The sequence below is a fragment of the Pipistrellus hanaki genome (genome assembly GCF_964339955.1).
Source record: "Pipistrellus hanaki genome assembly, chromosome: 5".
Taxonomy (NCBI): domain Eukaryota; kingdom Metazoa; phylum Chordata; class Mammalia; order Chiroptera; family Vespertilionidae; genus Pipistrellus; species Pipistrellus hanaki.
The window spans coordinates 60,035,911-60,062,501 of NC_140507.1; the positions used below are offsets into that span (position 1 = coordinate 60,035,911).

The 26,591-nt window shown below is 36.2% G+C and overlaps 2 protein-coding genes across 3 annotated transcripts in view; one reads left to right on the top strand and one right to left on the bottom strand.

The window, feature by feature from the left end:
- LOC311622866 (acid-sensing ion channel 5) overlaps positions 1-26,591 on the top strand; it is an 89,411-nt gene that overhangs the window by 16,177 nt on the left and 46,643 nt on the right. The window contains exon 8 of one of the 2 annotated variants that reach the window (XM_084884329.1): positions 444-1,857. The exons of the other annotated variant lie outside the window; for it this stretch is intronic. Coding sequence (XP_084740455.1) covers positions 444-478 — 35 coding nt within the window. The 3' untranslated portion in view covers positions 479-1,857. Of the gene's footprint in view, positions 1-443; positions 1,858-26,591 lie in introns of those variants that run through there. 2 annotated transcript variants of the gene reach the window in all.
- Positions 793-22,131, bottom strand: TDO2 (tryptophan 2,3-dioxygenase). The gene is made up of 12 exons (XM_084884340.1): positions 21,846-22,131; positions 21,520-21,625; positions 19,923-20,013; positions 15,122-15,192; positions 14,320-14,447; positions 12,093-12,279; positions 10,881-10,988; positions 10,161-10,272; positions 9,130-9,187; positions 7,499-7,578; positions 6,776-6,866; positions 793-5,123 (listed from the first exon to the last, which is right to left on the bottom strand). Exons 1-12 carry the CDS (start codon positions 21,878-21,880, stop codon positions 4,970-4,972), a joined length of 1,221 nt encoding a protein of 406 aa, XP_084740466.1. The 5' UTR covers positions 21,881-22,131; the 3' UTR covers positions 793-4,969.

The window sequence follows — 26,591 nt, forward strand, 5'->3', positions numbered from 1 at the left end:
GATATTGAGATTTATGTTCTTGTGAGCTAAGAAAGCATAGTGCACATGATTTATTGAATTATTGCTAACTAAAGTTCAAATCTTAAAGTTTGAGTTTTCAAATTTTATTTATAATATTTCTGTAAATCATTTTATTGTTTCTAAACTATATATATGCAATAAAGATTTCACATACCTTTACCCTATTCAGTTAGTAAGTAAGTTACTTTGTGTGTTTTAGAGTATGTGTTTTTATAGTTTCTTGAACAAAAATATTAGTCATATCTTCTAATATCTGATTTTTAGATTGCCATGTTTATACTGACAGCTATAACTATTAAATTATTTTCTTAGTAATTGCTAACTTTTTCTGAACCTAAATGAACATTGTTTTAATTTCTTATTTACAAAGCATGTAAAGAAGAAGTAGACTCCTATTAATAATTTCTTTTGTTTTCCCTTAGGTATTGCAGATTTTGTTTCTGCCGTATTTGTATGACTAATTGATCGAATCAAGAGACAACTACCAAAATGAAGATTCCTAATGAAATGTAGCATGGTATTTCATTCTCAGCATTATTCACCTTTAGGTTTTAGCAACTAGGTTTTAACAAAAGGTTCTAAGACCTAGTAGTGCTTAAGCCAAGTTATGGCATGTCCCCTTCTTATAAAGAGATGGGCAACCACAGTCAGCAGGAAGAACACCAGCACCATGGCTTGGGAAACAATTTCCTACGCTGGAGTGAATGTTGGATTAAGATACTTTAGGTCTCTGCTTTGAAGAGGCTATTATCTGGTTTTGTTTAATTGCTGTTTTTGTTTGTTTTTTTAATTTATTTTCAATGTCATTAAAGAGCTGATAAGAATTTATTTTCCTTGTGGGATATAATTACTGCCTTACCTTACCCCAACATAGAAGAATAGCCAACCTAAAGTTATGTGTGCCTCTCACAATTATACTCTTAGCTCTCTGAGCTGAAATGTCATAAGGATTTTGAAATACCAATAGCTTTACCTCAACAAATAGTACTTACTCCTTGAATTGTAGGAAGATTATGAAGCAGAAAACAAAAGGACAAGATCATTTTTTAAGAGATGGAAATTAAATGACAATAAATTATATGGCAACTATGTGACAAGAACTCAACTAGCATTACCTGAGAAAAGATTATTATTTTGAAATTTTCATTGTCAGTAGGATGCCAAGAGACTTCATTTCCTTACTTTGATCTCATTATATTAAAGGACAATGCTTTCTTCCACATTTTCCTACTCTCTTTCTCTTACTCTTTACTGGGACACTCTTAAATTCTCCTGGTGGTTTGACTTCCCTGGCTAAGAAGTCTCATTGCTTATTTTTCATTTCCATTCTACAACTATTTCTTTTGATTCATCTAAGCCACCAACATCAGGCGCTCACCTTTCTCTTCCTCCCATCATTTGTAGGCAACACTCCTTTCAAAGTCTAATGCCATTAATCTGGGGTATTAGTCAGAATGTGAGTTTCTCAAGCTCACTGTTTTTTGTATTTTGTTTGTTTGTTTGTTTGTTTGTTTGTTTTCCAGTTTTCTGCTTATGTTTCCAGGAATCTCATTCTAACTACTTTTTTATGTGCATCCATTTGGCTTTGACCTGGTTCCTGGTTCTTCATGCCCCATGTTCTCTCTTGCTTAAGTAATTATGTGTGCCTGTGCAAGAACCTCATAGCATAAGAGCTGATCTTTTGATTTTACAACTATATTAAATGAGTTATATAAGAATATAAGAAAATCTAATAAATACTACATATATATTTCTTCTCTAAAATTCATGATCACTTCCTAATATAAAATATAAAAACACACACACCCAAAAACAAAAAAACAAAAAAAATAAACACACAGAGTTTTAAATGAAGCAGCAACCACTGAAATAATTGAGAACATCCTACTCTTCCTTTTTTCCCTTTTTATTTTTAGTTATCCACTCTTATTATTAGAAAAATAAAATAAAAAAAACAAAATACTGTATTTTTTTTATACCAACCAGAACCAATATCAACAAATTATGTATTGACTCAGGTTTAGAAATGCTCCAGGAAGACAAATATTGATTAGTTTAATTGATTAATATTCTTATTGTCTAAGTTTGCCAAAATGGACTTGTTTGTGTTTATTTACTGATTTCTATGTGACATAAATGCTTTTCTGATACTCTTTTTTAAAATACTAAACATTTTTGTATTACAAAGTGAGTAATACTTCTCAGCTGCTCTGAATTTTGATGGCATTTATAATAAAACAACCTATATTTGACTTTGTGTTAAAAAGACTGTCCAGAAGTGCATGGCTTACATTTTGTGAACACAATGTTAATGTGCTTTACACTCACGTAAGTGTTTGTTCAGTTCCAAATCCACATACTTACTTTTTGGTTTTCTCCATAAGACACCTTAACCTCAGTGTCTCCAATAAACAACAACAAACAAACAAAAAACCTCCCACACCTTCTAGAGTTTCTATTTTTGGTTAATAGCATCAACATTATGTAATCACCCAATCAGTAAAATTGAGGGACATCTTAGATATTTCATCAGTCAGATATACCTTCGTAGCTGATCACCTAGTCACCTACCTCCTCTCCATTTCTACTGCTCCTTTCCAGATGCATTTTCTTAGTGTCTTATCTCTACTGTTTAGCAGTCAACCCAATAAACCCATGTTCCTGAAACTAGTGGTTCTCAAAATACAGTCTCCAGAGAAGAAGACATGGCTTTGGGAAACACTTGGTTATAATCAGCCCTCCAGGTGATTCTGATGGATGTCCTTCTAATCCATCTACTGTGTGTCCAGGATTTACATTTATTAAAGAGAATTTTATCATGTTACTCCCCTAGTGCCTCAAAGATAGCATGCTAACTTAAATGAGCTCTCCTGGAGAAGCTCCTCTCTACCGTCTTAGCTCGGCTCCTGCTCTTCTTCATAGACAGCAGCTGTGCTTCAGCCATCACAGACTACTTGGAGTTCACCCAATGAGGCTAAGACAAAAGCAACGAAATCTTCACGTAATAATTAGGCTGCATAACGAAAATGACCAAGATGTCCCTGGATGTGATTTCACAAAGACCTAAAAGTGAATACTAAATTAGACAACCTTACAATTGCTTTGTGACCATTTAAGAGTTATTAGTTAACATGGATTGTCAGCACCAGAAGCAAGTTTGAATGGAGACAAGGGTAGAGACTGGTATTTCAAATTGTGTTGACATGTACATTAAGAAGTACTGTTATATCCTTTGAAAAAGCCCTTTCAACTATTTAGCTTTGTAACACCAAGAAACATAGATGAAAATAATTAAATTGAAGTATTTAGTCTGTTAAAGGAATAATCCTTGACAAATATCATTGATTCCAAGGTACTAATATATTCATTACTTTATAAAAAATAAAAAAGCAAAGATTATGAGAAATTTATCTCCATTATAAAGAGGAAACTGGGGCTTAAATGAATGTTTGCAGCACAGTAGTTAGTTAATAAATGGCAGAGCCAGAATTTGCTGATTTAGCCACCATGTTACTCGTCTCTATATTTTTCCAGCTTAACTACCACCAGGTACTATGTACATGTGCGCACACACATATGCCATGTAGGCAAAAGCAATATGATCGTTATAAGAAAAAACGTGTAATTGAGACTAAAGAATAGTTCAGTTCCAACAAGAGCTTGCTACCCTAGGTCAAAGTTGGACATTTTTAGATTTCTTTGATAATATTTTGTTCTCCCCTCATAGCAAAATTTAAGGAAATGTTGCCAATATCCAGAGCAAGCTAGAAAAAGGACTAAAACTCACGTGTCTGGTCTAAATGCTTAGTCTAATAGTTACTAGCAATGATCTGGGTCATTGTTCAGTCTGTTTACCTTCCCTTTCTCCTGAAAAGAACATTCTTATCTTGAGGGAACTCTCATCCCTACCTCAAACCTGCTATGCACTGAGGGAGACTGTACCTCCCAGACCACAGCCATCGGTGACTGTGGATACAGTCACTCTGGGAAGAGTGACTTTGTCCTTCTGGGAGTAGAGAGATGCTAGGATTGAGATGCAACCTGTGGGAGGAGGAGTGGGCCTACATCAGAGAACAATAACGTCAGCACCTACAGAGGGGAGAGGAGACCCAGAGGATCCTCAAAGTGTTCCAGGAATAAAGTACTTGAGGAGCTGGCTTCAGCCCTGTGGCCTTAGAGCTCCACCTGCCCCTCTAGTCCTTTACGCTGATGGAGTAATGTCCAGTGAATGCCCTATGGGCCAGCTTCACACAGATTTCTGTTGATTGCAAGTGTCCTAATAAATACAAGCAATGTTTTCAAAATAATATATGCCAGAAAGAATAATTTTTAAAATATATTTTATTGATTTTTTACAGAGAGGAAGAGAGAGGGATAGAGAGCTAGAAACATGGATGAGAGAGAATCGTCAGATTAGCTGCCTCCTGCACACCCCCCACTGGGGATGTGCCTGCAACCAAGGTACATGCCCTTGACCGGAATCAAATCTGGGACCCTTCGGTCTCAAGCCAATGCTCTATCCACTGAGCCAAACCGGTTTCGGCAAGAATAACTTTTATTACTCATAATTTTTGATTGAATAAGTTTGTACAGAATGACATTTTATTCCATTAAATAGCTGAAGTTTACAAGCTTATAAAATATGTACCAATGAGATAATGATTAGGTTCAATGGTTACATTAAGGTAAATGTCAGGGGACAATACATTTTTAATAGGAAAAGACCATATGTACAATGTAACAGTGTAACTGGATTCATTTCTCAGTGTCTTGTATCTTCATGGAAATGCTTGGCCTTACCATAATAAATGAAATAAAATTCTTTCCGGGGTTGAATCAGAGCACCCCAGTGCTTTACTACATATATACATATATTACCTTAGAAGTCTGTGTATTTATGAAAATGCACAGGAAAAAACCCCACGGAAAACAGTGTTCTTCATAGACTTTAATCTGATTCTTCACTGCTGAAGTAAGAGCTGTCACAATATTCAGTCGTGTAAAGAAATTTGCGATTAATTGTGCTCATCTTCGGTATCCAGTGTCGGGGAATCAGAAACGTTGAAAGATTAAATAAATCTACAAATACCTTGTACCTATCACTGGAAAAACATATACAGGTGTTTTAGGTTTATTGAAATGAAATATTTTTAAATTTTCATCAATTTTATTTCTCAAACAATATTTTGCTGTGAATAACTAGTATTCAATATTATATTTTATATTACATATTGTATATGTCTTATATATTATAGTAAGTACTATTAATATTAAGATTGCACCATTTTTTATTTTGTATCCAAAGTTCATGCCCATAAAACCACATTATTGATCCGACCAAGCTGTTTCAGATTAAAACCCAGCCTTATTATTGTCTCATGTTGAACTTTTAAACAGTATTCAAAATAATAAAGCATCCAGAGTTTTTAGTCATTCATTAGAAAATATTTCCCACCTGCAAAGTAGCTGCCAAGTAACTGATATAAATTAATTTATAAATCAAAATGCCACCTTTGATTTATAATAAATGTCCAACAGAGAATTTTTACACAAAACATTGCTTTTGTGTTTGTTAGTCAACTATTTATTTTATTTATTATTTTAACTGTTGCAGTTTTATAGTGGAACAGCATTTGCCTTTGAAGTCAAATTTGAGTTCAAATCCTGTTCTGTCACTTCCAATTCCTACAACCTTGGATGAGTTGTCTAAACCTCACTGTCTTGGTTTCTCACTCTGTAAAATAAAAACTACAATCTCTGCTTCTGGCCAGGCCTTTGTGAGGAGTTGATGAGATAATGACACACCAGAAATGCTGTTAATTAGTGTTAATTATTCCCACCGCTGTGTGTGTGCTCATTTTGTACAATCATTTTATCTTAGATATTTATAGGATTTATTCCCAGGGAAAGAGAAAATATATAATGGTTGTGAAAATTTATACCAATGAATTTTCCAAATGATTCAACCTAGAGTTTCTTCCTAGGGAAAGTGGAAGTGTAAAAATGATGAAAAATTGAACTTGTGCATTTTACAACTTAGCCAATCTGGTGGTACAATTAGGAATGAAAACAATGTACTCTAAGGAATTTTGGAGACTAAAGGGAACTATCTAACATATTCTTGATCTGGTTATCTTTCCTCAAAGGGTTTCTAAGGTTCTCAGTTTTCAGATGCATCTATCTATGGATCCTTCTATCTATAAGGCTGTGAATATTATATACAACAAGAACACAAATATCCTAGAAATAGTATCTCTAGCATGTTTTAAATGCTCAGTGAATGTTGAACTTTTTCTTGTAAAAATTTTAGAAGGGCACTCTCTGGAGTAGATAGAAGTAGTTTTCATGCTATAATATTTAGTCTTATCAGGAAATAAGAAACTATATTTTTAGCTGTATCATTCATCTCATCATTACGTACATTAGTGGATGTAATGATAACTATTTTAATCTAGTACAAACTTCAGCCAGAACGAGGTGACATTTTCTACCTGTATTGATGCCTCCATGCCCTCACAGGCATTGGTACCATGCCCCTCTTCATCACAAGATGAAAATAATAAACTTCCAGAACTAAGAATTTATACAATGATCTCCGAGAGTTCTAATAGGAGTGCCTTAATCTCACTGCAAATGTGTTGTCAGCAGACAAGAGCAAGTATAAATGACTTTTCCTATATAATGCCATGCATACATGGAGAAACGAAAACCTGGTGATTTCCACCAAGATGAAAAGGTGCATTCCCCATCTTACCTGACTGTTGAACGCAGGTACTGGTAGCCTGAGGACCCGCCGGTGCCAGCTTTGCTGCCCAGCATTCTGTGCACCAGGCACACGTGGTTATCTAGGTAAACACACAAATTAACTCCATGGATACTTTTCTAAAAATCAGGGGTTGGTAATGATGATTGCTTCTGAGAAAAAGGCTCACCCCTTATCACTTAGCCATATGGAAGGTTCACCTATGAGAGTCACATGAGGCCAGCAGGTTGCCTGGCACCCTACTTGGTGCAGCACCCCATTTGACTACATCCATATTTACATTTGCCTATAAACAACATGGGAAAGAGGGGGGCCATAGTTTGACTTTAATGAGCTCTGGTTATTTTGCCTCTCTGGGTTTCTTATATTTTTAAGTTGTATTGTCATAAAATAAATAAATTACTATTATATATTTTAAAGTTTTCCTTGGACCCAAAGTTTATTTTTCTTCCTTCGGATTATCAAATAAAATATCTTCCTGGGCTCCAAAGTTACTGTGGGCTCTAAGTACTGTGCCACGTGTGTATTGGATGAATAGACCCTCGGGGAGAATAATGTCAAGCTGATTTAAAAAAAAAAAAATCTCACACAAAAGATGGAAGAAAAGAGAGAGCAAGAAGAAGGGCAGACAGGAGAAAAGGAGTAAAGGAGCCAGATCAGGGGAGAAGAGTGATAGGGGTGGATCGAGGGGGGTGGGGGGGAAAGAGGACTTACATCTCCATTTGGTCATGAGTGTGTCTATTTCCATCAGAGAAGTCAGCAACTGGAAAGGGACCTGGAATCGAGGTTCTTCCCTAAAGGAGAAATAAAAACAAAGGAATATATTCAAGCAAACCCAGGGCATTTGGAAGCACGTGGATTTCTCATCTGTTGGTCCTGCAAACAGCAATCAACTTAGCTCTTAGGAATTGTTGGGATCATCTCCGGATTACCCAATCAGTCTTAGCTTCTTCATCTCAAAAATGGGATACTACCCCTCAACTTACAGCATTTCTTTAAAGAGTCTAGAATATCCCATGTAATTTACAGCCAGAGTCACACCTAACATGGAATCTCATTAAAAGGTAGTCAGATACCTTCTCTCAGATTTCCCAGCTAATACAGTAAAAATCTTTTTCCAGAAAAATATATTAGAAAACAAAATAAATACTGCATACACACACACACACACACACACACACACACATATATGTAAATATATATAATGTAATGTATATATTCTCTTTCTTCATCCAATCCTTCAACTAACTCAATATATTTTTTGTTTAATATACATAAAATTGAGTGCATACATGCATACATTTAGTAAGAGTTTAGTAAAAGAGTCAAAGGATTTTGTTTATGTTGTTATTCTGAAGAAAGATTGGAGAGGATTACAATTTAAATAATACAAGTAAATGATATATCCAGTAAACATAGGTATTTTGCTATCTATTTTGACTCCTTTAATTCATGAACCATGAAGATGAGGCATTCATACATATAAGGGAGTATGTGGACATTTAAAGTATTATACAGTGAAGTTAACTTTACTTGAAATTGTGGAATAAGCAGAACAACAGTTTACAAGGTATTTCCACTTTACAAATGTTTTTCTTTATAAAACAAGAATAATTCTACTACATTATTTAATGATGGCACACTTTTAATGACTAAATTTTTCAGAGAGATTGCACTGAGGTCTTTTTGGACATTTAATATCCTATATAATAAAAGGCTAATATGCAAATTGACCAAACAGAGGGACAACTGGTCACTATGACACGCACTGACTACCAGAAGGTCAGATGCTCAATGCAAGAGCTTCCCCCTGGTGGTCAGTGTGCTCCCACAGGAGGAGCACCGCTCAGCGAGAAGCTGAGCTCATGTTTGGTGAGTGCAGCAGCAGTGTCAGGAGCATCTCTGACACTGGAGCATCTCTGCAGCAGCACCAAGGATGTCCAACTACTGCTGTCCTCAGGGGAAGTTGGATATCCCCCAAGGGCTCCTGGACTGCAAGAGGGCCAAGGCTGGGATGAGGGGCCCCCTCCCCCTTTCCCACCTCAGGTGTGCAAATTTCACATCCCTGGCCTCTAGTAACATTATATAATTATAAAAAATATATATATTTTATCCCTTTGAGTGGATTTTTTTTAACCAACTACAGAGATAAAGTTAAACGTTTACTATTTAAAAGAAAGAAAACCTAATGAAACCCTCACAATTAATTATTTTCTAAGTTTTCCATCAAAACAAAATAACTTAATAGAACTATGATTGAAATTTATAAGTTTTATAGATATTTGATAAATTATCGATAGCCAATCCTCAATTTTAACTTGTGTTCTCTTCTAATTTGCTTTTACCTGTAAAAATATATCATCAAGGCACCCTGAAGTGCTCTGTATGAGAGTCGTCTTTCACCTGCAAAATACATAGCAAGTTTTAATTTAATAGATCATTAATTTGGCACTATAACCTTACATAATTATTATATGATTTTAGAAAGCAATGTAAGTTTTACTTTAAAATTTTATCCCTAGATTGAAATTTGAAAAATATTATATAAAACATTGTTTTAATATTGGATTTTAAGGGGAGGGTGGGGATTGGTAAGAAGATATGTATACATATAATACCTTAATTTTAAAAAAGGAAAAAAATGAATAATATTGGATTTTAAAAGGAGACTGAAATATATCTAGGATGTTCCAAAAAATTTTTAACAGCTGATAACATTTAATTTTCACTCCTTTTCAGGTTTAAGTTATTTGAATTTAATGGGGGAAACCAGACTAAGCTTTGAACGCAAAAAAAATAATTCTAAAATTCCACTAGATTTTTTTTTAAATGGCGATACATAAAATATAAAGTTTATAGTACAAAACCAGCAATGGTTGATAAATTGAGGGCATACAAATACCAAACAAAATGATTCTTGATATTTGGAATTCCATTGCTTTGAGTTATTAGCAGTACCTAGACCAGAAAGGTCATCAATTTGAAAATAGGCATTGACAAAAATTACTCATTTCTGTGGATTCTTTCAATTTTTGTAAATGAACTGTATGTTCTAATAACACTGACTTTATAAATATTCAAAATATGTATATATTTTTGGCAATATATATTAAGCTCTTAACTACTTGAGAAGCCATTTTCCATGTACCTTGGTATATCCTCATATTTGAGATATTATGAAAGTTTCTACCAATGTTTTTGAGACAAAATGACCATTTAAAACTGTTAATATAACGTTATCCTATATAACACTAACCAATGTTTGTTTCTATGAGTAGAATATCAATTTTCATTTTATTTCCCCAAGTGGGATTTGATCTTTTATACCACAATAGTACAGTGCCAAGAAACAATACTTAAGAATAAAATTACCTACCTTTACTAAGAAGATGCTCATGACGTTTCTCATCAAATAATAAGAGTAACACCTCTTTTTGTTTTTGAAATTCAGCCATTTGTTCCTCCTTTTCCTCTGACTCGGTTTTAGCCTTTGGAGAAAACACTTCATTAATATTCCCACAACAGAGAATAGATTCTTATTTTACAAAACATTGCCTTTGAGAAGTAGACTGGCCAGATACAGAAAAGCTGTACTTGGAATATTTACAATTTCTCCTAATATTACAACTTGCAAATTATGGTTTATGAGAAGGAATCTTCCTCATAGTCACTGGTTGTAAACTTCAAGTTTAAGTGATTTATCCATCTTAAACATCCTATCTAATAAAGAATGAATACACTAATTAACCCCCATGCCATCACAAAGATGGCAGCACCCACAGCCAATAAGAAGGGAATATGCTAATTGACTGGCCTGCCCTCAAAGATGGTGGTGCCCAATCCCCTCAGCCCCCCAGGGTGGCAGGCGTATAGCAAGGCTGGGTCCACCCTCAAATGGGCTTGGCTGCTCCACACACCTGCCTCCGGTGTCCCCCAGTCCCCTCATATAATATATTCTAAGGATATGCTTTTGTGAAAGAAAAATAACATAAGAAAAAAAATGTAAGTTTAAGAGATACGTAAAGAATTATTAAAATAAAAATTTCAATACTTCTTTCTGTAGTAAACTTACATTTACTTAAGGCATCATAAATACCTGAATCATACTGAATTCTTCTTCCAGGCCTTTAACAATATTTTTTTCCAACTTCTCCCAGAAGTTAAATCCATGTCGCTCTAAACCTGGTGTTCTTTCTAGCCATGCCTTAAGTAAACATTATTTTTAAGTTAATATATTGTAAAATGTTAAATATCTAAGATACATTATATTATAAATGACATTTATGAACTTGAAACAGAACATTTTCATGGTTTTGTGAAGCATATAATACGGTGCTTTTTATGTGTAAATATTTTCTTTCCCTTCAATTTCTTCAGTTAAAAATAGAAATCTATTATATTCCATCTTTTACTTTTTAATGAAATCATATTACAGCTGTTTAACCTTTATTTATTAAGCACTATGACTGTTGGAGTGGCTCAGTGGTTGAGCATCAACCTGTGATCTGAAGGTCATGGTATGATTCTTAGTCAGGTCACACATCAGGGTTGCAGGCTCCATTCCCAGTAGGGGGCGTGAAGGAAGCAGCCAATCAATGATTTTCTCTCATTATTAGCTTTCTGATTCTTTCTATCCCTATCTTTATAAGCTGTTACATATTTATAATATGAATATATACGTATTCATATTAACTGTAACCAGGGGATTAGTGTGCAGAATATAATTCACCAAAAGAAAAGTTTAATCTGCAAATGAAAAGCCTCTGTAAAGTAAATCAAGACAATACAATAGTTATTTAATAATTTATTTATGAAGAAACAAATTAGTAATTTCTCAAGACCATTATAGACCCTTGGGGAAATAAAACATAAAAAGAAAAATTCTAAAGAGTATATACTCAGTAATATGATTTAATTGAGAAAAGAATACACAACTTGTAGTACTTTTCAATTACAAATTATTTTGAAGAAATTAAGCTTATTAAATAATTAAACACACTTACTTTAAAAATCCTCAAATTAAATTTGTTTAGTAAGGATGTTTAAAAGAATTGCTTTAATAAGATGAGGAGGTTATTGAATATTAACATATAATTGATTATATAAATGTTTCTAAAATTCTGAAGAGAATTCTTAATATTTAAATATTTTACTTGAATTTATAAACTTAAGCATTTTATAAATTATTTATATTTTTTATTTATAATTAATGTAACCAAACTCTGATATTAGTTGTACAATTCTTATCTAGCAGAAGCTAAATTAAAAAGAGATATGCAGACCTTAGAATTAGTATTTGAGCACGTACCTCCACTAGTTGCAAAAGTGTTTTTTCCCGCTCCGACTTCAGGAGCAGTTCATTTTCTTCTCCTTTGAAGTTATCACGATAATGTCTCCTGTTATAAGGAACTCTTAAACTCTGAAAAATACCCAACTTGTTTTCTAACAGTCGGAACTGTAAACTCTGGAAGCCTGATGCTGGAGATAAGTACTCTCTTTGAGAATAAATGAGGGAAGAGAAGAAAAAGAGAGCAATGTGTTGACATTGTAAATCACAGTTTTACTCTCCTAGATACCATCAAGAACAAAAACACACAGCTGCCTAGAATTGGAAGTATGGTTCGGACATTACTGAAAAATGAGTTATCTAAACACCATTGTTGATATCTGTTAACCAATTTAAAGTTGAAATATCTGTATAGTTTGTAAAGTGTCATATGTATGTAGACGTGCAGAAATACATATACACATATATGTGTATGTGTGTATACTAAATGTCTTCTTAAAATAAAAACAGGTGGGCATTGAACAATATATTTTCAATAGTAATAAAAGACTCCTCATAATTTATAAATATTCTTCAATCCCTCCTAAAACTTATACTGTATGTGTGTCTATTTTTCTTAATCCATTTAACTTTTTCACCTAGCCCTCTACTTGTTCCCTTTTGAGAGCTGTCAGTCTATTCTCTGTATCTATGAATCTGTTTCTACTTTGTTAGTTTATTTTGTTCATTAGATTCCACAAATGAGTGAAATCATATGGTATTTGTCTTTCTCTGACTGGCTTAATTCACTTAGGATAATGCTCTCCAGGTCCATCCATGATGTCACAATGGGTAAGATTTCCTTTTATTTCTAGCTGAATAGTATTCCATTGTCTAAAACTTACATTCCATCATTGATGTCACTACCTATTATTATTAAGAGCACCAATTAAATACTGTAAGTATAATAAGGGGATGTTGCCTAAGACAAAAAAAGGCAATCAAAAATGTTAATACTCCTACCCTACACAGCTATACAACATCTTACTCTTTTGTAAGTGTCATTCATCTAATTGATACTAAGACTTCAATTTTTTTAATCCATCACAAAGGAATTTTGCTACACTTCTTTGAATGTCAAACTTGTTGGTCTATATATATCACATTATCAGATGCACCTAATGTTCTAGGAAAATCTATTTTTAAATTTGGTATGATAAAATCTTTTTTTCTGAGTATATATGTAACATGTATATTCATACATACATGTATACAGGTATGTGTGTACATATACATGTGTGCACATCCTATATAATAAAGAGGCAATATGCAAATTGGCCATCACTCTAACATACAAGATGGCCACCCCCTTGTGGTCAAAGATGGAGGCCCCCATGTGGACACAAGATGGCTACCACAAGATGATCTGTAAGGAAGGGCAGTTGTGGTGATCAGGCCAGCAGGGGAGGGAAGTTAGGGGCGACCAGGCTGGCAAGGGAGGTAAGTTAGGGGTGACCAAACCAGCAAGAAAGGCAGTTGGGGGCAACCAGACCTGCAGGGAAGGACAGTTATGTGCAACTAGGCCAGCAGGGGAGGGAGGTTAGGGTCAACCAGGCTGTCAAGGAAGGACAGTTAGGGGTGACCAGCCTAGCAGGGGAGGGCAGTTAAGGGCAATCAGACTGGCAGGGGAGCAGTTAGGCATCCATCAGGCTGGCAGGGGAGTGGTTAGGGAGCAGTTGGGAGCCAGCAGTCCTGTATTGTGAGAGGGATGCCTAACTGTCCATTTAAATGGGCAGTTGGACATCCCTTGTGGGGGTCCCAGATTAGAGGGTGCATGCATGAATTTTGTGCACCAGGCCTGGAAATGTAGAACTAAAATTTATAATGCAATCCATGACTGACTCTGATGCTTTTTCTGACATCCTTCTTTATCTATCAATCAGTTTCTCTTTTATTTTTAGCTTTTAGTTTTTTCAAAATTTGTTATATGCATTATATAAACCACTTTAGCCATTTTGATAAGTAGTCTAAAATTATTTTTGGATAAAAATAGGGCACAACTATGATGAAATTAACTAATCATATTATGTTTGTATGTAAAAACAAGTGATGAAAAGTTTTTAATAACTTCTCAAATTCTTTGTGATTAAGACTCCCAAGTGCTAATAGTGACAGGCTCCTCATGTCACACAATACATGTGCCCTCTTTTACCACACTAAAGTGAGAAGGTTAACCCCACTGAGTTATCACAAAGCCACAGGTGCATACCTGAAGTCGTTGAAATCCAAGGCTGTCATCGTTTCCAGGACAGAAAACTGCTCTACCAGTAATTTAAGGATCACCACCACTCGATGCATTCGTGTAACAACCTTAAGCATATTCCTTTCATCCCTGACCTGATGGTTAGGAAATGAGACACTAAGAAATCAATTCTGATTTTTCAGAAGTTACAAAATAGACTACAAACCACAGTACATTCCTATGAACTATATCTTTATTTCAGAAAGAAACATTGGAAGAATGATTTTGTTGATATTGAAATATTGGTAACTGAATTGCTTGCAAGGAATGTCTGCAAAATCAGAATCATATATCTTTCTTTAAAAATAGAAAATCACAGCCCAGCTAGCATGACTCAGTGGTTGAGCATCCGCCTATGAACCAGGAGGTCTCAGTTGGATTCTCAGGTCAGGGCACATGCCTAGGTTGCAGATTGGGTCCCCAGTGCCTGGCGTGTGGGAGGCAGCCAATCAATGATTCTCTCTCACCTTTGATGTTTCTGGCAATCTACCATCAGCTAAAACAACTATTCTTAATGGGGAAAAAATAATAATAAGTGAGTTCTAAATAAGGGGCTTGAAACTGAAATTTGAAAGGAACTTGAATGAAATGTGAACCTCTGAGGTAGCAAAGGCATAGGGAAAATATGACTAAGCTCTTGTTCACTAGAGATTAAAAAATTTTTCATTAAGTAATAATCACCATTTGATGTTAAATTTTTTCTCACTAGGTATATTTTTTACATTCTCCAAAAATAGCCTGGAACCAATATTGTGATATAACAACTCACATGGCCATTCTGAAAGATCTCACAAACAGAATCTAATTCCCAGAGGATTTGCTTAAACCAGAGTTCATAAGCTGCAATGAAAAACAAAAACAAAACAAACAAAGAAAACAAAACACATTGTCAGTTGGAAAGTTTTGGGAGCCTCTTTGACCATCTATATCTATAAAAGCCTAAGCGACCAAATGACCAAACAACCAGTTGATTGGTTGCTATGACATGCACTGACCATCGGGGGGCAGATGCTCAATGCAGGAGCTGTCCCCTGGTGATCAATGCACTCCCACAGCCAACCTCCTGTGGCCGGCCAACCTCCCATGGTCCCTTCCCTTGGCCAACCTCCCACAGCTCCATTCACTAGCCAGGCTAAGGGGCCCCACCCATGCACGAATTTGTGCACTTGGCCTCTAGTAATTATATAAAAGACATGGTTAACACAGTGAAAGAAATAAAAATATAATTTAAAAATCAAGAAATTCCAATATAGCCCTAATTTATGCTATAACCAAATATTAGTGATAAATGTGTAATGGCCACCATTTGACTATTTTAATATGCTATGTATATTATCTATATGCTTTGTAGTTGTTATTATTATTATTCTGATTTCTCTCAACAAATATACTATTTAAGTGATTTTAGGATATAGCACATGATCTAATTCTACAGTCCCCTTGGAAGATGGAGGCATGAGATAAGCAGGACTGACACTCAACTTCATCTATAAACTGAAACATCAATATTTACTAATCTGATGAATATGACAAAACATTGGTTTCTAGGGGCTTAGAAAATTTGGGGGATGACAAGCTTATGACTAGTCTAAATCTAAAATTTTGTCTTATTCATCTCTTTCCCTCAGTATCTAGCACAGTGTTGGCATAGTATAAACCCAGGTAATTATTTTATGAATAAAGGAATTAAATAGCCAATGGAATTATTAGCTGAGCATAGAAAACCAGTAATCTTAGAGATCTCTAGTGCATTCTACTTGGTGCTACCATATGGTTTCAGGCTATGTTTCTGAACTAACTAGGAGAATCAAATTATATTTTAAATTACATTTCAGGATACTTTTGCAATTTAATTTTCCTAATTTTACAAAGATCAAAGCAGATATTTTCTTGATCAGTTTACGTAGCAATTTTTTTAGGTTTATCTTTCTGTGGCTTGCCCCATGACTCACTGATTATGTTTTGTAACTGAAGAAGGAAGGGAAAGTCTCCCTGTAAAATAATGATAGCTACCATTTGCTGTATGGGTATTATGTGCTATACCTTGGGCTAAGTGCTTAATGCACATTACCTCATTTCATCTTCACAAGAACACTATGAATGATGAAATACAACAATGTTCTTTATTTTGCACATGGGGAAATGGAAAGAGTTACTGGTTAAGGAACCTGACCAAGCTTTCCCAATTTATAACGGTAGAGATGGGATTCTAAACAATTTTCTGATTCCAAATTTTTGCTACCTTGCCACGATTTCCCCCATATTGATCTTGTCTTTGTATAAATTTAGTAAATTATTTTCTGTTTTTTAATTTTTACTTAAAAGAGTGAATCGTATTATCCAGTCAAACAAATAAATGACCATTTGAGGGAAAAACACAAAGAATCAGTAAGCAAAGAAAGCATATCTAGAAATGGACCAATGACTAGCTTGGGTCATTGGGTCCTGGACAATCAGAGGATAGTATTAGGAGACCAACAATTTTAGAGTAAATCTTAATATATTGGGGTCACAGGCCTCTTTAAGACACACTCACAAAGTTTTGCACACAATTTGAGTTCAGAGACTTTCTAAACTCTTGAAGTCATGGACTCCTATAGGAAAAAAACTACTGCTCATGTTGTACCACCACTGCCACTAACCTTGACTAGCCTCCAGTTATTTCCTCTGAAGGTGACCTTCTGGGGCACCTTATAAACTTTGACCTCTATCCCCCAGTCAATGTGCCACATATATTCTCCATGTAGGTGGGAGCAGCGGGTCTCTTGGGAGGAGGACTAGAGAGTCCAGTGGGACAATCCTGTATTCCAGTTTGGTTCAGTGGATAGAGCATCATCCGTGCCAGCAACCTTTGTTCCTTCACCTGCTCCTGCTATGCTCAGCAGTGGTCTCCATGATCTACAGTAAACCCTCAATTTTGCAGACCTCAACTTGACAGACTGGACTTCAGATTTAACAGACAAAATTTCCAGTCTGTATGTCAATTGTGAAAATTAATACTATGTTAATTTTTAAATGCTTTTAACCATGATTTGCTTATAATTAAATTAACAGGTTGTTGGTTTTTTTTGGTTAGTAACCCATTGTTATTTTTTTTATTTTTTTAATATATTTTATTGATTTTCTTACAGAGAGGAAAGGAAAGAGATAGAGCGTTAGAAACATTGATGAGAGAGAAACATCGACCAGCTGCCTCTTGCACACCCCCTACTGGGGATGTGCCAGCAACCAATGTACCGGAATCAAACCTGGGACCCTTCAGTCCGCAGACTGACGCTCTACCACTGAGCCAAACCGGTTTTGGCCCCATTGTTATTTTTAACAAATTTTAGTGAATAGGCCATTTGTTGGAGAAAAAAACCTATAGTAATTTTGCCGACATAAATAAAATAAATAAATATTGCATATCTACAACTATAGTCTACATATTGAAATCCAAGAGTCACGGCTTATAAACAATATTCACTGAATGATTAACACGTGATCACACCCCATCAGGCATGATAATTGGTTATGTTATCCCCTGGTGTGGTTTTCTGCAGCGGTTTTAACACCTGTGGCAGATGTTCCCAACATGTGCTAAGTCTCTCCCCAGTCCTGTGCATTTGTTTATGCACAGTGACTAGTGAATGTACGCATTTACTAGATCTATTCAGTAAATATTTCAAATTACAGTAACATAGAAAAAATTTTTCTTTTAAATTAAACTTTTCATATATAATTAATTTTAATTCCACAAACATGTCGACATAAGTAAAAACAGGTAGCTAACTAATTTGTCAAATTTTTAACATTCAGAAAACCTACTTCATTATAAAACAGTCTTTCACCTTTAATGGACTGCCACTTGCTGGAATTAGTCCTTATATCGAGGTTTTACTGTATTTGAATTCTCTACAGGGATTGGCATGGCACCTGGTGGCTCCTAAGGCTGCTTGGCTGCCTGCAGTAGAGGCTAAAGGCTTGGAGATTTCTGAAACATGAGCTCATCACCAAGGACACATCTACTGGGAAATGAGTTCCACCAACAGAACTCTACAGCACATGATACTGCAACCTAGTTGGACAGGAACAGCTTTGGTGTCCTCCCCAGCTCTCCTCTAGCCATCCAGACACCACTGATGCCAGACCAGAGCATTGCTGTCTCCCTGCCTCTGTCATCGGCCCAGCCATGAAGATGGACCCTCTGAGTGACCTGCAGGTGGCTGTGCTAAACAATATTGATGTCTCCTACTTTCACTGCCTCATCCCACTCAACGTGCTTTCTGTAGAAGATGGCAAAAGGGAGCACCAGGCCTTCCTTGCAACATGCAAGGATATTCCCAATGAAAATGAACTGCAGTTTCAGGTTAAGGAATGACATTTAAATGCTGACTCTGGCTGAAACCAGTTTGGTTCAGTGGATAGAGCATCAGACTGAAAGTTCGATTCCGGTCAGGGGCATGTACCTTGGTTGTGGGCACATCCCCGGTGAGGGGTGTGCAAGAGGCAGCTGATCAATGTTTCTCTCTCATTGATGTTTCTAGGTGTCTATCCCTCTCTCTTTCTCTCTGTAAAAACTCAATAAAATATATTTAAAAATTAAAAAATAAATGCTGACTCTGTTGCCAGCCAAATTGCAAAACAACTATTGTCAAGATAATTGAGGAAGGACGGACAGTGTCAGCCAGGATATGCCAAACAGATGCAGTCACTGAAGTGAAGAGCTGCTGAAGTCTCTCAATACATCTCTCAGGGCTACCACAGCATTTTGAAAAATGAATAGACTGGTCCAGTGCCATCAGGCCATCAGTTCAAATCAAGGACTCTTAAATGGAAGGAAGTGTAAAATCTGAACCCAAATATACTGAGGCTACCCACAAAGGTAGTGTGGCTAGTCTAACCTGTGCTAACATTAGGGCACAACCTGTTGGATAGTTTTAGCTTCCTGTGTAGGTTTGTAACCTCAGCTTCAATCACTTCCCACCTCTTGCCACCTGCTACTGCTCTCTGTCCTTACTGTGAGCATCTCTGTACTGGGGCAATGCAGTTTGACATTTTGTAATTGGGGGCTCATTTCAAAAGCAGAAAAGGACAAAAAATGTTTAATAAAGGAACAGTATCACTGAAACATTAAAAAAAAAATAGGGGAAAAAAACAACAACACTGCCCAAGATTTTAAGTCTGAAAAGGATAAACACCCATTTTCAACAAAACTTACATTTTTATTAAGTACCAGATTTATATGGGAGTATATAAAATCACAATAAATTTGAGTAATCTATTTCTTGAAAGTAATTTTTTTAACTTCCAAGTAACATCTTACTTAGAAATTCTTTGTCAATTCCAAGATATAAGCCCCCTTGGACATAAGAGAAAGCTCAAAGTTTCTACCTAGCAGGGAAGTAACATTAAAGAAGACCTACAAATCCCAGAAGCACTGATCTGACAGTAAAATATTGTTGAGCATTTCTAACAAACGTGATGTCTTTATCTTTCATCATTTGATAATTAAAAGAATTGTAGCTCTCCTCATTACTGTCGGGAAATGCTCATGGAATAGTTATTGTCCAAACGTTTGTGCAACTTACCTTGATGAGTTATAATGAAAAGGTGTTCATCATGGATTTTATTTCCCTTCAGTTCACTTTGAAGCTCCTGTGCATTCAAAATTTTTTCTAACTTTAAACAAAAAAAAAAAATATAATAATAAACACCTGATTTTATACAAACTTCCAGCTATAAGATAAATGAATTATGGGGACCTAATGTATAACACAGTGATTATATTATTAACACTGTAATATATATATATATATATATATATATATATATATGAAATATATAATATATATATATATATATATATATATATATATATGAAAGCTACTAAAAGAGTAGATCTTAAATGTTCTCACCAAAAAATGGCAATGATATGACATAATAGGAGTGTTAGCTAAATGTTATACCAATAATAACATAGATATATATAAAGGTATCAAATCAACAGATTGTGCACCTTCATCTTGCACAATGTTATATAAGGATTATATTTCATAAAACTAAAAAATGTGTTTTATTATGAAATTGCAAAACTTGTGTTTTTTTTTTTTATCAATTTTAATACAAAGTAGAATACAATACTGAAAAAAAAAAAAGTTCCTGAACTCTCAAATTCTCAGGATCCATTCTATTTACTTTTTAAAAATAAATGAGTCTTATTATAAACAGTAAGTTGAATTTATGGTTTTTACTTTTTCTGAAGAATATTATATTTGGTACGATTCCATGATAACAAATGCTATCGCACTCACTGAGAAGTCATTGTTCTTGTATCTCTTAAAACCAGTATGATAAAAGCTTGTCAAGATGCTTAGCTGACTGTGTGTCTTCCACTATTCTATTTCCCTGACCAGCCTATTTGAAGATTTTATCATTCTTGATTAGCATATCTTTAGAAACCCATAGATCACATGTGTCAAACACAAGGCCCGCGGGCCAAATCCAGCCTGCCAGGCCTTGCAATGTGGCCCGCACCGCGCTGTCATCACTGCACTCCGCTGTCAGTTTATGACATTGTCAGTTTATGACTGTTCAGTAAACCATTCGGTCTGCGATTTAGGCTGGATTTTAGATTTTGGCCCCTTCTCTGATTGAGTTCGACACCCCTACCATAGATGAAGGCATCCAGAGCTCCAACTATTTCACTTCTTAAACGATATAAAAGGCAAACAGGCTGAAACATACCCCAGAATAATCTCCAGTATCTTCTTTGTATTATCCTTCTTTGATTTATTAATGATTTTGAGAAAGCATGGGCCTTTACCATTTCTATTTTTTTTTTTAAAGATTTAAAAAAGATTTTTTTTCCTGGAATCAGTTTAAATCCTACCTAGTCTAGGATTTAATGAAGTTGTTGTATCTATACAAGTTGTATAATGCTTGCCAATTACCTACACTAATCTGATCATTTACACTCTTTCGCCCAGATCCTTGGTTCTTTGCTGAATTTTCATATGAGCCTCTTGAATTATTCTAACAAAGTTGAGGACGCATAAATTTATAGAAGTGGATAACATTAGATCCAGAAAACTGTTTGAAGAGTGAGGAAAACAAAACAAAACAAAAAACTAGACAAAATATTTTCCCAACAATGGAAGCTAAACACTATGATATTCAGCCACTTACATGCAGATAATTCCCATAGATAAGTCCTCCTTTGCTGGCTTTATTTATACCAATTTGTGATTTGTCTTCTTCATTGCCTTCTAAAGATAATTTTCTTAAATCATATCTGCAGATTAAATATGTGATATAAAAAAAATAGATCTTGAGTAAGCACAGAAACTAATAATATGAGTCATTAAAATTCTCTTACTGCTATTTTTTTTCAGGAGTATCAACAAGGGAATAAGGGTGACAATTATCAATACTCTTGAAATTCAGAAACTAAAGTGTGCATACTTAGCATTTTAAAGAGCCTAACCAAATTAAGAATAGAGATAAATACTTACTCAAAGTCATTTCTTAAAAATGGGCAGCCACTCATGGTGAAAACACTGTCTGAAAAGGTTTGGCTCCAATGGAAGATATCATTGACCTTCTCAGATATTCTGCTGTTACCTTTTATTTATCCTGATCACCCTGATCCTGCCAATCAGCTTTCTCTGTTTACTCTTACTAGGCTCTCATTTCCATTGGTTCAGAAGTCGAACCTCTGTAAACTTCATAATGCACTCATGCTGGGGACAGTTTGTTGACTAGATAATGACTATCCAGCCAAATGGAATCATTTCACTTGACCACTTCTACTTTTATGTCCCAAATAACAAACACTAAATAAATAAATAAAGGCAAAGTTAAATTTAAAAAAAGATATTTTTAACTATTCTACTCCCAGGACACATTTGGCATAGTGTTAAGACATGTAAGATGATGAGATGGTGAATAAAACAAATATTTACTCTCCCAGTCATAGGTATGGATATTCTTATAAGTCCTAAGGCAAAAACTAAACTGGAATGTCTCTGGGGAAAGGAAATCATTATAGAACAGTGGCAGGATATATGCTCCAACTCCAATTCCATCTCATCTTCACAGTTCTTCTGGCCTAAATCTCATAATTACCAATAGTTGTCAGATGTTCTATTGCAATGGTTGGCAAACTCATTAGTCAACAGAGCCAAATATCAATAGTTCAAAGATTGAAATTTCTTTTGAGAGCCAATTTTTTTAAACTTAAACTTCTTCTAACGTCACTTCTTCAAAATAGACTTGCCCAGGCTGTGTTATTTTGTGGAAGAGCCACACTCAAGGGACCAAAGAGCCACATGTGACTCATGAGCTGCGGTTTGCTGACCATTGCTCTATTGTATTGGAACTTAAGTAGACATGATAGATTTATTCTTCAACTGTGGTATTCCAATTTCAGGCCATTTGGAACCATCCAAATTGGGATGCTTTGTTTCTAGATAAAAACAATAACATGTCCACAATTTAAAACAGAGTCAGTGACTAAGTATTCTTCATGGAAAATGTTACATATTGGTTAACTTCTTGAGGACTAATCAGCAGGACAGAAAGCTCCATCACCCTGCCTTAGTACACCACTGCTAAGAAGCTAAAGACAGCATTTCTCATTATTTGACCCTCTGAAATAGTGGATTTATGTGTAATTTACCAATGTAATTAAAGGCCAAAACCTTTATCTAGTCTTGGCTGTACCAATAACTTACTGTGTGACATTAAACAAAAGACAATTGACTTCTCTATATACCAACTTCATCAGCAAAAAAACGAAGATACTTAAAATTTATTGTAATTTCAAAGATCCTAATCCATCCTAAAATCCTGATTTTGTGACTCTAAAGTAAATTATAATGTTTAATGCAGATTTATAAAAGGGTATAAGCATGAAGGCCATGTTATGAGAGAACTGGGAACTCATCAAAATCACATAGTAGACCCATCATGTTCCATGCGGGTCTTTATAAGACACTGCCAATTACTTTCTGTGGGAAATTCACTTTTGAGATGCTATATAGCTCCAGTGGTGAAGGCATTAGGGAGATGTTGAACTACCTGTGACTTGGACTCTTTGTGGATGTTTAGCCCTCTGTAAACTTTCATTTGGCAAACTACTCAAAAAACCGAGTGCCACCCAAAGACAAATGTCATGTCCTCCAGAAGGAAGTTAATGAACACATAGAGTGTAATCACTGCCTGATGTTACCCTTTAACTTTGCTTGTAACATTGTCCTCCCAAGAGGTCTACACAACTACCTGCCATTTGGTTTTGGCATTAATCCCTGTTCTAAACCCCCTTTAAAAAGGAGCTCTATCCTAGGAGGGGTATACACTGAATGGCCAGATTATTATGATCTCTGAACACATAGTAATATGGCCACTCAGTGTGTGTGTGTGTGTGTGAGTGTATGTGTGTGTGTTAGAGGCCTGGTGCATGAATTTGTGCATGGGTGGGGTTCAGCCAGCCTGGCCAGGGGTGGGTGGACATGGGTGGTTGGCCGGCCTGCCTGCTGGTTGAACTCATGGTCGAGGGGACAATTTGCATATTAGCCTTTTATTATATAGGATATACACTGAGTGGCCAGATTATTATGCATTCACAGATTATAACAATCTGGCCACTCGGTGTAGTCTTCCTGGCCTGCCAGCACTGGGAGCTCCTACTTTGCCAAGGTATGTAAGTTTCTGCTATTAAAGCTCTTATAAATTTAAATTAGTCTGTGTGTTGGTTCTTCATAACTGATCCTGAATTTAAACTTTTGGGACTTTCCCCAACAACTGGTGCTGTGAGCAAGCAGGATCCTGAAGAACCCACATAAGCCAGAAGCAAAATAGGGGGGAAAACGGACTGAGCCAGGGGAAATCCCAGGATGTCCAGTATGCTTAGGGCCAGTTGGCACAACATTGGAGGCTTGGGGACAGGTGTGTGAGTATAGGATGCTCCAACGATACCTGCTGGGATAGCAGAGTAGTGGTAGAGGCTTAAGGTAGATAAAGAAGACAAAGATGTAAAAGCAACAGTGGCTGCTGAGGCCTGGCCTCTCCTGGGTACTTGGAGGTTTTCTTTGGAAGAGTCGCTAGTGCTGGCCTCTAAGAATCGCCATTTGGAAGATGACCTCCATGTGGAAAGGGAAACTCACCTGGCACAGGCCGCTACTACTGAAGGGCTCTCACAGCGTTTGTGGGTAGGATCAGTAGGATAGTATCGCTTACCTGGGGCACATGGAAAGATCACTGATCCAGTTAAAGAGCTAGACATATTGGACATAATCTGTCCCACCCATAGTCCTTTTCACAGTCCTGTCTGGCCAGTCTGTAAGTCAAATGGATCATGGAGAACGACATTGGACCACTGGGAGCTTCATAAAGTAGTTTCTCCAATCCATGCTGCAATTCTAATATCACCCAATTATTAAGTGAAGTAAGCAAATCCTTAAGAACCTATCATTTTGTATTAGATCTGGCTAATTTCTTACTTGGTATTTCGATGGACATGCAAAGTCCGGATCAGTTCACTTGCAGGTGGAACAGAGAACACTAGGTGTTTTAGGTTCTGCCCCCAGGCTATCTGCATAGCCCCATCATTTGCCATGGTTTAATAGTAAAAGATATATCTGTATGGAATGGTGGGAAAGAGGTGGCATTGCATCATGGCATTGACTACATTACACTAACTGGTAATGATCTTACCATTTTACATAGGGTGGCAGAGTGTCTACTGGAGTACCCAGAAATAGAGGAGGGCCAGAAATTGCAACAAAGTGCAATGGTCCGGGTCCTCTGACATTGGGAGGGTTGTCTTGTCTAGTAAGACAGAAGTCATTCCCACTGCTGTGCAGGATAAGATATTCAAAATTATTCTATGCCAGAAACAGTAAAACAATTGCAAACATTTTTTTGAATTACTTGGATATTGATGCCTTTTATTCCCCCATCTAGCTCAGCTCTTGCATCCCTTACAAAGATTAGCAAAGAAATGAACAATGTGGGATTGGAGACAAGGGCACACTGATGCCTTTACCAGTGCAAAGGTGGCAGTAAACAAACACAAAAATTAGGGGTGGAGTTATAAATTCAACTGACCCTTGTAAATTAAATGTTTCTGTTTATCCAAAGGGCTTTGGGAGGGGCTTATGGCAAAAGCAAGATGGGAGGAAGGTGCCCCTAGGTTTCTGGTCCCAATTAGGAAGAGAGGTATAGTCCTAAGGAAAGACAAGGCTTGGCAGTGTACCTTGGTGTACAGCATGTAAAGATTATCACAAAAGCCCTGCAGTGATGCTAAAGACACAGTACTCCATTGCTAGATAAATCCGGGAATTTTCCATACCCCAACTGGGAGTGGCTCAGCTCACTACCCTACATAAGTAGTATGCATATTTGCAGCAACAATGTACTATATCAACTAGCATATACTACTGAGCTGCATGGCCTCATGGGCCCAGTCACATATATTAGCCAGGTGCCTGAAAACACTGACCTGGGTGTATGGACACATATTAAGAAAGGTCAAGTTCCAGTCCCCATGACTGCATGGTACACCAATGGGTTTGCTAAGGGCAATCCACACCGTTGGACCACAGTAACAATATAGCCAAATACAAACACTATATGCCTGGATAGAGAAAGCCAACAAAGCAGTCAATGGGCTGAACTGAGAGCCGCTTGGATGATATTGATACATAAACCAAGCCCTGTCACTTTGGTAACTGACAATCGGGCTGTCTACAGAAACCTCACTTTGTGGATGGGGCAGTGGACAAAGGACAGCTGGGAAGTTCAATAGTGCCCACTTTAGAAACCTAAAATATGGAATGAGATCTGGGAAAAGACAAAAGGCATCAAGGTCTTTGTGTACCATGTACTGGCCCAGTATTGAGTCAACCTCAGGGAAATCAGAAGATGGACCAGTTAGCTCAGGTCCAAAAGACAGAAAAAAAACAAACAAAAAAACCCAGTGACCTTCAAGGGCTGCCCCATTGGTTACATAAAAAGACTGGCATGGCTCAGTGGCTGAGCGTTGACCTATGAACAGGGGAGTCATGGTTCGGTTCCTGGTTGGGGCACATGCCAGAGTTGCAATCTGGATTCTCAGTAAGGTGCTTGCAGAAGGCAACCAATCAATGATTCTCTCTCGTCATTGATGTTTTTGTTTTTGTTTTTTTGTGTTTTTTTTTTCTCTAGCTCCCTTCCCCTCTAAAATCAATAAAAAAAATATATTTTTCAAAAAGACTGGG